The sequence below is a fragment of the Notolepis coatsorum genome (assembly GCF_963971535.1).
Source record: "Notolepis coatsorum genome assembly, chromosome: 2".
NCBI classification, from domain to species: Eukaryota; Metazoa; Chordata; class Actinopteri; order Aulopiformes; family Paralepididae; genus Notolepis; species Notolepis coatsorum.
The window spans coordinates 160,850,693-160,862,911 of record NC_140166.1 but is presented as its reverse complement, the minus strand read 5'-3'; the positions used below and the strand labels follow the sequence as shown (position 1 = coordinate 160,862,911).

The window sequence follows — 12,219 nt, the reverse complement described above, 5'->3', positions numbered from 1 at the left end:
GCAGCCTGGCACCAAGGTCTCGACCAATAGTAGAATGGAGACTATTATGGGATGTTCAGTAGGCTAGAATGGATATTCAATGCATATTGTACAAGGAATATACAAGGGATATCAAGGAATATTAGAGAATATACAAATACAATTAAATATATATATATAAATAAATATATATATTCGGTTTAATCTGGCCCTTCACAACAGTTATAAACTGATATAAAGAGACGCTTTAAGAGGGTAATATCATTATCATCATGGGATGATATTGACGTTGGTGGAACCAGTGGTTTCACAGGCACAGGCCGCGTCAGCGAGAGAATGTTTTGAATTCCTTGTAAGAACAAAGATAACGGAGCGGTACAGAGCAGGGAGAGGGGTGACCTCTTTAATGCAACAGTGAATGAAACGTTTTGAAGTGTGGGTAAAGGTTAAACACGGTTGTCATGACAGCGCGTCGCCTGACAACCAGAAGAGGGGCGGGGCTATCGTTTCTATGACGAAGATCTATAAGTCGAACGGTGTTTCCGGGTGTAAGGCAGACTAAAATCTGGCTGAGACTAAGAGGGAAGAAACCAGGAGAGACTCTCTCTCTCCTCTTATCACAGAGGGGGGGGGGGGGGGGGGAATGCCACATCATCATTAGCTTCGGCTACCACGAGGATGGTCTTGGCTAACGAACAGGCCTGACCACTGTTGGACTGAGAGACAGAGGGACAATAGACTGGACTGAAAGATCATTAGATAGACTGAACACACCGAAAGATCATTAGAATAGACTCTTCAAGGACAATACAATCTGTTAACATCTGAGCTGAGGTTTCTGTTTATAGCAATAAAACAACGCTTTTCCTCATAAGGTATTTCACGGTGTCGGAGTGTCGAATTCTTACGGAGGTGGAGAATTATTATGGTTTGCGGATTGTACTAACGGGGTGAGATAAGGATTTAATCAACCGGTATCGGAGACGTCAGGACCATTAAAATGACACAACGCAGAGGAATTGGATGGAGAGCCAAACAGACGAAGACGTGATACTGGCCAAATTGATCAGGATCTAACACCATCAAGCAGGATTCCCGGAAAGAAAGGTCATGCATAGACCAGATCGCCACACTGAGGATCATCATCGAACAGTCCCTGGAATAGAACAGCTCTTTATACATCAACTTCATCGATTTCGAACAGGCCTTTGACAGTCTAGATAGGAACAGTCTGTGGCACCTGATGGAGCACTATGGAATCCCACCGAAGTACATCAACATCATCAGAGGATCATATGACGGGATGACAAGTAGGGTACTGCACAGAGGGGAGCCCTCAAACCCATTCGAGATAAAGACCGGAGTGAGACAAGGCTGCCTGCTGTCCCCCTTCTTGTTCCTGCTGGCCATTGATTGGACCATGAAGAAGACAACAGAAGGAGCCAGAAACGGCATCCAGTGGACACTGATGCACCAGCTTGAAGACCTCGATTTTGCAGATGACCTAGCTCTCTTATCACACAGTCACCAGCAAATGCAACAAAAGACCAACTAATTAAAGGAAACAGCCTCAACTCTAGGAATGAAGATCAATAGGGTAAAAACCAAGATTATGAAGATCAACACAAAGTGCCAGCAAAACATTGAACTAGAGGGAGAGGCCATCAAAGAAACTAACTCCTTTACCTACCTTGGGAGCATAGTAGATACAGCGGGTGGCACAGAAGAAGACATCAGAGTGCGAATCGGAAAAGCAAGAACGGCATACAACCTACTTGGTCGAGTATGGAGGTCTCGCGAAATAAAAACCAACACAAAGCTGAGGATCTTTAACTCCAATGTTAAATCAGTCCTCCTGTATGGCTCGGAGACCTGGAAGACAACCGTAGGGCTGAAGCAGAAAGTACAGTCCTTCATAAATTCCTGCCTCCGCCGCATTCTAAGAGTGAGATGGCCAAATGTCATTACAAATCTGGACCTGTGGGAGCGCACAAAACAACTACCCCCGCCAGAAGAAATAAAGAAGAGAAAGTGGATGTGGATAGGCCATACCCTGAGAAAGGAAGACACAAACATCACCCGGCAAGCCCTACGATGGAACCCACCTGGAAAGAGGAAACGCGGCAGGCCTCGAAACACCTGGCGCCGTTCTTGGGAAGGGGAAATGAAAGAGGCTGGACTGGGATGGCACAACATCGTTCGGGAGGCCAAAAACGCGCAACATGGAAAGAAATCGTCAGTGGCCTATGCTCCGCAGGGAGTGCAAAGGCTTAAGTCAAGTAAGTCAAACATCGTCCATTTCCTGACCTAGATAATTCAGTCTTTTCCCATAGATCGCGAGATAAAACGTGTTATATGCAATAAGCCCAAACCGTTCTGGTTGATCCCATGAAACCCCAAATACTCCCAAATCAAAGGTATATACCATATACACATGTGCCTTCACAAGATTATCAAGGGGGGGGGGGGGCAAATGCGATCGTTACAAAACGCTTGGTTTATGTCTGGCAAAGTAAGAAACTGTGATCGTTACAGAAAATGTTTCAGGTTCGGTAATATAGACATAGGGGGTCCTTACCTTAGCCAGAAGGTAATCCAAAAAGAATAATTCCAATGATCCCATCGGCGATCGCGATTACACGTTTATATGTAATTACACGTGTTTATGGGACAGTATAGGTTTTGAGGCTAGCAGATCTGCTTGCGATTGCTTTGCAAGAGCTCCTCCCCCTCAGAGCAAGTCTTGATAGTCCAGTTAATTCATTGTCTGTCCTGATTCCTTTCTATCCAAGTTCAAAAGGTAGACGATACTGCCATCTGGTGAGATTCGATCAGCATTGCAATTCCAATGTATGTAGCTGTGCCACAGTGATTCAGAGAGCTCCGGCCGAGTGTGTAGAACGGGGATCAAAGGAAAAAGATCAAACGAACTAATAACGAGTATACTCGTTAATGGCGGTCAAGTGTTGGTGGCCAATAACGAGTATACTCGTGATTGGCAGCCAATGAGTTAAGGGGATGCAGACCAGGGCCATATTCCCCGTACCTGGTTCAACTAAGTCGATCAAAAGTTCCATTAGCCAGATTCAATTAACCTGATGATTGAAACCAGGCTATCCCTGTTCCTCGAAGGCTGATTCACTCTTGTTAATTCGAACCAGATTTGAGTACTCAGGATAATTGCACGCGGCCGCCTCACCTGAAAAGGCAGCAGATGTCGATCGCCGAAATCCTGATTTTCTAACGGTATTGATTGATTGATTGATTGAAAACTTTATTAACAGATTGCCGAATAGGTACAATATAGTACAGGTCAATAGCCTCGCCGACAAGTTAAATGCATATCTATAGGCACATTTTAAGTCCCTCATTACCCCAATCAATCAGATTATATTTCTTTAAATGTGCCTGCTGGCAGTAGGCTTAATGGAATGAATAATCGAATGAGATCTTGCTAGCGAAAATAATTAGTTCAACTCTTTCAGAATAAATAGATAAAAACAAGCCCAAAGAGTATCTAATTGATACGAATTAATAGATACTTATGAGGATATCTGTACTGTATGCGCTTAGGTATCATTTACTATATAAATACATGGTTCCCAAAGTTTTCAAGGCGCGACCCCCGAAATAACGGGGGAGAGAGAGGCTGTCAGAGAGGCTTGGAGGCTATTAACAGTTTCACTATTAATCAGGTTTTAATCTGTTTTGGACATTATCCACACATGCATTGAATTGATTAACCTTTGGTTTATACCAGTCATGTTCATCACCCTCTCATTCATCATCAGATAACAGTGCTTGAACAGATAAATGCATTTTCTCAAATTCATTCATTAAAACATCAAAGGCTTGCAATTGCTCATTCACTTTTCTCAAGTCACGTCCACGTCATCAAGTCCGTCAAACAGCGCATCTCCTCAGACATTTTAATCCCAGTTACAATATCACAATAACGTGTGAGTGACAGTGATACAATTCAACAATCAACAGATTCAGATTCAAATACATCCACAGCGGAAAATATTAAACGAATCAGAGCCAAACTCCCGATTTCATTCATTAAAGATATCCCCGCGGGATTCACATTTGCAATGCTTTGTTATTAGAATAACCACATAGTGTGTGTCGTGACTCGTGAGCGCCGTATAGCTATGACGTACATTATTTAGGACAAAGTAAATCCATAGGCTGAATATGATTTATTATCAGAATTTTAGGTCTATTATTTTACATTTCAAAAGCCCCCTCTAGAAAAACGAAGCACAAAAACATAATTCAGAATGGTATAATGGGATCTGTGAGGAAGGGAGCTGGCATTTTTTTTGCGAGGGAGTGGCCAGTTTATCCAGCTAACTGAACTAAACCTGCGCTGGAGCAGGTTCAAATTTTTCGATCTGTTAGTGACTTAGACAAACCTGCTTTGTGGAACTGAAAAGCTTGACTTATGTCAAGTTATCCTGAAGATTATCCGGCTAACTCAGTTAGCCACGTACGAGGAACAGGGCCCAGAGAAAGACTTTCGTCTTGTTTACATCAGGCTCCCCCATTTTCAATTCATAATGACATTAATGACATACAGATATATATATCTTGACATTTCTGACATACATGACATACAGGTATACAGTACTGTTACATTTGAGCGTGAGCTTTTTCTAAACAAAAACAAGCCAACGTTAATGCTAGCTGGTTAGACTTATGTAAGCTATTTAATGTGTTCTATTGTGGTGGATCAACATAATTCACCCACGGATATGTGTTGGGGATAAGGGTTCCGCACGGACCTATATTGTTTGTTACTTTCCTGTCTGCAAACGAGTTACTGTTAGCTAGCATGTAAACAACAGTGTTGACGTTGAAGTTGATGTTGAATAAACATTTAGCGTTGTCTTTCGACACCCCGCCTCCGACTCCTATTCTTCAGCGCTACACTATGTTATTATTGATGCTGACGTTATTAGGTGGAGTTGTTGTGGAGTGGAAAGAGGTAGAAGGTGAATAAAACCGTTATGTTGATGATCAGATATCAATTATCCGTAGACGACTGCAAAATATAGCACAGAATCACGCTTATCTTCATGCGTGTGTGTGTGTGTGTGTGTGTGTGTGTGTGTGTGTGTGTGTGTGTGTGTGTGTGTGTGTGTGTGTGTGTGTGTGTGTGTGTGTGTGTAAAAACTTTACAAATATATACTGTATGTTTTTCAATTATTCAAATAATAATCATTTAAATCACTGTACATATCATATTACAACTCTGTACATACATCTGATTAGCACAGAAGGTGTATCTAAATGGCAGCCTGTCCAGTATAGCAGAGGTCTAGAGTGTGGCGTTCCGCAAGGAAGTTGCCTAGGACCTTTGCTCTTCTCTGTATTTACTAATGACCTATCTTGGGCTACCAAATGTGCTACAACAGTTCTTTATGCAGATGATTCAACATTGTATTACGCTGCACCATCATGCAATGTACTTAATGAAGTTTTGAGTAGAGAACTTAAAGTTGTGCATGACTGGGTAGTATGTAATAGACTTCTCTTTAATATCTCCAAGACTAAATGTATTGTGCTGGGAACAAGGCACAGGTTATCTACAAATCCTTCATTTAAACTTGTGTAATTCGGCAGTTCAACAAGTTGAAAGTACTAAACTCCTTGGAGTGATGCTGGATTGCACTCTGTCTTGCATATTAATTATATTGTTTTAAAAATGGGAAGAGCTATTGGTATTACCAGGAAATGTGCTTCTTTTGTTGCCCGTCCCCTTTTATGTCAGATAGTGCAAAGTTTAGTTTTATGTCATCTTGACTATTGCTCTGCGATGTGGTCATCTGCTGCCAGTGGTGACCTCAGGAAGCTCCAGGTGGTCCAGAACAGGGCAGCACGGTTGGTACTGGGCTGCTCACTAAGGTCTAATGTGAGCCGTATGCATGCCCGCCTCTCTTGGCTTAACGTTGAAAATAGATTGTCTTTTAATATACTTGAGCTGTTCAAGTTGGTCATGAGCAGTAAAACTCCTGTTTTTATACATAATCAGATTGTTTTTAGTAATACTGTGCACGAGCATTACACTAGAGGTTCCAGTAGTGGGCAGCTTGAATTGCCAGGTCCTAGAACCAGCGCTTTGGGGAGATCTTTTATTTTTAGAGCATTCACTCTTTGGAATGGCCTGCCTTGGAACCTCTGCTGCATTTACAGTAGATTTACTTTTAAAAAGAATCTTAAATTGTTTTTAAACTGTTTTTAACACTGTAAAGTAATTTTTTTTTTACACTAATGTAATTTTAGCTATCTTAATTGTTACAGTAGTTTCATTATGCATTGTGTGTACTGATTTTTTTTTTTTTTTTTTTTTTTTTTTTTTCTCCATTTTCCTCCGATTTTTCTCCCATCCCAATGTTAGTCGTATGCCAATTCCCAATCCCCTTCCTGGTCGCTGCGCACTTACCCCCCACAGTCAGATCATCTTGGAGAGTGGAGGCTATCACGTGCTTCCTCCGACACACGTCCAGCCAATCAACCGCTTCTTTTCACCTGGCAGCGCGGATCCTCCCTGAGAGGGCATAGCGTGTGGAAGGATCACACTATCCCACTCAGGTCCTATCCGCGCTTAGCAGGCGCCCCGACCGAACTGTAGGAGTCGCTGTTTACAACGACCCGGACCCACCCCGCCAGCTTCTCCCACCCTCTAATACAGCCAATTGTATTAGTGTGAACCATAGATATATAGATATCTATGGTGTGAACGGCCAGCCAAGCTGGTGACAACCCCGGAGCTGTGAGCTGGATTCGAATCCAGCTCACAGCTCCGGGGTTGGTGACGAACGCAATCTCCGCTACCAGTGGCGGCCGGTGGGTACTTCGCCACTAGGGGCGCTATACCAAATATTTTGCAACGATGTACAGTACAGTACTGTACCATGCAAGACTCATGGCAAGACGTGAGCGATTCGACTCACGCTCACGGCAATGAATCGGCTCTTATGAACGAGTCGCTCAGCTGTTACTACAACAACACACAACCAGTCAAATAAAGTATAGTCTAGACTCTAATTCACAACTTGAAACACAATATAAATAGAAAAGTTAGAAACAAAACTCGCCCGTCTCCAAACACAGGCAGATCTCTCCCTCTCTCCTTCTCTCTCTCACACACAGCGCGATGTGGAATCGATTCGTTACACAATCAGACCTATTATATACCAAGAATAACTTCAGTATGAGTACAGGGCTGTACACATATTTTGCATATTGTTAAACGAGCCAAGGCTAGCTATTAAACTATCGATATGAATCGAAAATCTGGGACCCTGATGTAAACAAGACAAACGTCTTTCTCTGGTCTGCATCCCCTTAACAATTGTGTGTATTGAGCCGTACTGTATTGTACCCATTCTGCAATCTGTTAATAAAGTTCTCATTCATTCATTCATTCAAACATAGACGATATTGAACAAGCCATAATCCACGTATTTTCAATCCGAGAGAGCTGCAGTAGTTAAATCAATGAGCCATCGACATAGTCAGTGTGGTAAGTAACGTTATTATTGCATCCAAGATTGATACACGGCTGGCTAGGCAGTTGGTAGTCATAGTCTTGTGTTATAAAATAAATAAACAATCAGCAATGTCTCGCTTCATGAATGGCCAGCAGTAGTACTGCTCCTAAAAAAACTATTTACAAACGTTAACGTTAAGCACAGAGAGAGAGAGAGAGAGAGAGAGAGAGAGAGAGAGAGAGAGAGAGAGAGAGAGAGAGAGAGAGAGAGAGAGAGAGAGAGAGAGAGAGAGAGAGAGAGAGACTCACTGTTTAGTTGAAACGTCCAGGGCAGGAGAGCTTGATAAACGTGTATAATCCGCCATATAGCTTGTTAGCCAAGTGTTAGCTGAGCTCGTTAGCACAACACTCAACAAGTACATTCCTTTGTCCATTTCCGCTCGAACAGACTGCAAACTACCTGGCGTTCTATCGCCATGCTCTAAGACAAACTCTAACCTTAACCAACTTTGAAAGAGTGCCTAAGCTTAACAGTCTAAAGAACTTGCAGTCACGGCACGCTAAGACAAACAACCTAGCCCAACCTAGGAACCAAGCTAGAAGCTAGAATTGGAACATTAGAAATTGGATTCGGCCAATCAGAGATTGTCTCTGTGAAATTCTGCCATGGAAAAAAATACTGGCGTCGGCCAATCAGAGAGCGTCTCCGCGAAATGCGGCTATGGAAATTCTTCACGGAAGTTCACGCTGCTGCCTAGACCGCTTCAAATCGCACTCGGATTCCAACATAATAGTTATATTTCAACGCACAACGCTGTATGCACTGATTGGCTGTGACGAAGACAGCGATCAAACTGTGACGCGCACTCAGAGCGCTATCGCTTCTAGCCCGGGCGAGAAATACGAAAAAATAAAAAAAAACGTCACTTCCTGCTCATGAAAACGATGTTTTTTTAATTTAGATAATAACGTTATATTGTGCATTGGAAATACAAACATACTTAAAATGAGTAAATATTATTCATTTTAAACATGTTTATATTATTTATAGGGCTATAAAACACAAAAACGAAAAAGTTTTATTGTCTTCTTCTATGATTTAACAGCAGCTGGCCAGCAGGTGGGTCGGCGCCCTTGCGCCCCTAGTGGCGAGCCGCCACTGTCCGCTACGCCATCTAACCGCTCCGTGTGTACTGACTTTTAATAATTTTGTTTTTGTCAGCTAAATCCTATACATTGTATATTACTATTGCACTTTACTGTTACATTAGCACTCTGGTTGCCAAACTTCTTTTTGTTGTACTGTACTTGTGGCTGTATACATTTGAATCTAATCTAATCTAATAAAAATAATAATAATAATAATAATAATAATAATAATAATAATAATAATAATAATAATAATAATAATAATAATAATAATAATAATAATAATAATAATAATAATAATAATAATAATAATAATAATAATAATAATAATAATTGCACATCAGGTAGAAAACAGCTAGTTAAATACAATTGATCATGACAAAAGAAAATCATCAATGAAAGCAAATATAAAACACATGTTTGTGTGCACATGAGTGTGTTTGTGTTTGTGTGTGTTTGTATTTGTGTGTGCGTGCGCGCGTGCGTGTGTGCGTGCGCGTGTGTTTGTGTGCATGCGCGCGCGCGCGTGTGTGTGTGCGTGTAGCCTACATTCCACAGTGCCATGAGGGATGAGTGGGTAAATGAGGATGAGTGACGGCAGGGCCGGGGGCGGAGCTGAAGGCCCAGTAGCCCATTAAGTGACCTGTGACCAATGTGATGAAAGAGGAAGGGAGAGATGAGGTGGAGAGTCTGACGTGACATCATAACAACACAGGGTAGCTGGGCAGTAGAGGGGGGGGGGGGGGGGGGGGGGGCGAATGTAGAGGCATTCCCCTAATAGACTGTCACAGACATGCGCACACCTCTACACGCTTACCAGAGGGGGCGCTGGTGTCAAAGATTGACTAATGTTGAAAAGAATGGCACTAATTTGGTCCTTTTCTGTAGAAATGCATTGGACACACGTATTAATGTAAGAGATAATACTATTCTCAAATGGGATTCAATTGTTAAAAAATATAATAATAATAATAATAATAATAATAATAATAATAATAATAATAATAATAATAATAATAATAATAATAATAATAATAATAATAATAATAATAATAATAATAATAATAATAATAATATAATAATAATAATAATAATAATAATAATAATAATAATAATAATAATAATAATAATAATAATAATAATAATAATAATAATAATAATAATAATAATAATAATAATAATAATAATAATAATAATAATAATAATAATATATAATAATAATAATAATAATAATAATAATAATAATAATAATAATATAATAATAATAAAATAATAATAATAATAATAATAATAATAATAATAATAATAATAATAATAATAATAATAATAATAATAATAATAATAATAATAATAATAATAATAATAATAATAATAATAATAATAATAATAATAATAATAATAATAATAATAATAATAATAATAATAATAATAATAATAATAATAATAATAATAATAATAATAATAATAATAATAATAAAATAAAAATTGCACCCAGTGACCTGTGATTGCACCCCACAAAACTCACCTTGGACATCGAACAAGTCCACAGATTGTTGCTGCCATGCCTGGTTCTGAGAGCAGGCCTACCTTCATCTAAAGTAACGAGACATGGTCAACAACGCTGCTAAACAGAAAGCTATAGGGTTGACTGACTTCTATTGGACTAGTTTTAAACTATAGGCAACGAACTGAATGGAGCAACGCTTTCCAGTCGCCAGCCTACAGGAGTTATATTGATATAGGATATTGTATATTGTATATATGTATATTGAACACTTTTGTTTACATTTGTTTACGTACTTTTGACTTTCTATTTCATACTTATCTATTTTTTTTTTATCTAGCACACTCTCAGGAGCAGAACAGTAAAAAGCATTTCATATAAAAGTATTCTGTATTTTTGTATGACAACTAATAAAGAAACTTGAAACTTGAACTTGAAGAGGTTGCAAGACAAGTTCCTAAATCCACATCGGCTCATGTTGTGCAGAAAGAGCTTCATGCTCACTCTCGCCGGCAGGGGGCGCTACAATGTCAATAACCGAGTAACCGACTGGCCCTCACGCGTGACGCGACAATCACTGTCATTCAACCATTCACTTCCCCGTTCTTTGAGCTTAAAACAAACAGAAGAAGAAAATGGGGGGGGGGGGGGGGGCGTGAGAAGCTTTCCTCCGTCAAATTGGTGGATATTTTATTATTTTGATTAAATTGTATTTGTTTTTATTCATTGTCATTTGTTATCGGTTGATGACAAAATGACATCGGCCTATATGATATAGGCTGTTATTTAATGTGTAACATTTGTTCTTGTGTCTTTGGTGATGTGATGGCATGATCAAATCACTGTTCTAAAACAAAACATCAGGCTTTTACAATCACGTTGTTTTCTTATGAAATAAGGGATCCAAAATTAAAAGGTGAATTTGTCTCACATCTCTAAGGGTCTACTATTTTGATCTGTTGATACCTCAGGTGCGATTGGTCCTTATTATAACCATCCAATTATAAATCGAATTAAACATTTTGCGCCGGATTTGATTGATTTGAATAATAAGAACAAATCCAGCAGGCCACGTCATAACGAGGTTAGAAGGGTAAAAAGGAACACATGCTACAGGGGGGCATGTCAATCAAAGTACATTAATAATAACGTTTATATAGTTTAGAAATTTAAATATGGGTTATAATCTGATGAGTCTACTTTGACAGCTTCAGATAAGCAATGGCTTTATAGGGACGCTTCAAACAAGGTTTTGATATCTTGTTGGTTAAATTGTTGTAATAATAAATAACAAATTGTTGTTAATAAATTGTCATTTATGAACTTTATTAAATGGGGACGTGCATATAAATCAACTATCGGTCCTACTTTGTTAATCAAGTCTTAAATTTCATAAACTGTAGGAAAGAGTTGTTTTAATTTATAATTAATCAGCTGTTGGACATTCTCAATAGTTGTTATCAAATCTATATCCAGAACAATATAGGCCCCATAGACAAACGTTGGGGCCCATTAAATAAATAAAGGAAGAAATACAACTTTAAAGCCATCTTGTGTCAATTGTAGGCTTCGTTGGCTAACTCTTTTTATATTTGAAACAATCCGTATAGTTAGACAGAAACTCACTCCTTTCTAATATTATAACAGGCTCTGTTCAGCTATAGCGTCTGCATATACATGATCTAAAGTAGGCCTCATATTCTAAAAGGGTTGTCTTCTCTTCCATTTCTTTTAAAAATACAGCTATGTTTTTTTCAGTCCACAGCATGCGTAAAAAGAGATTGCTTTCCCCAGTGTGCACCGAGGAGGCCCGGCGTAAGAGCGCACACAATGGTCTAAAACAACATTATGACTCTCTAAAGAGAAAACAATATTTAAATGAAATATTGGAAAGATTGACACTCTAACCGTTGTAGGCTATAGAATTTTGAACCATAAAACAATTGCTGTTAAAAAATAATAATAAAGCCCCCTTTAGTCGGATTGGTTTAGGAATACACATAGGCTAATTAAATTAAGAAAACATTGAACGGACGTTTCTCACGCTCCATTCGTGAAATAGCAAAAGTTGGGGAGGAATTTTGATGAC

General features: G+C 39.3%; 1 protein-coding gene across 1 annotated transcript in view; it reads right to left on the bottom strand.

Moving 5' to 3' along the window:
• Window positions 1-11,965: 11,965 nt before the first annotated feature.
• gmds (GDP-mannose 4,6-dehydratase) overlaps window positions 11,966-12,219 on the bottom strand; it is a gene marked incomplete at its 3' end in the record, with an annotated part of 404,477 nt that continues 404,223 nt past the window's right edge. Inside the window, exon 11 of the mRNA XM_084308364.1 lies at window positions 11,966-11,986. Within this exon, the coding sequence (XP_084164490.1) occupies window positions 11,966-11,986 (21 nt within the window). The remainder of the gene's footprint in view (window positions 11,987-12,219) is intronic.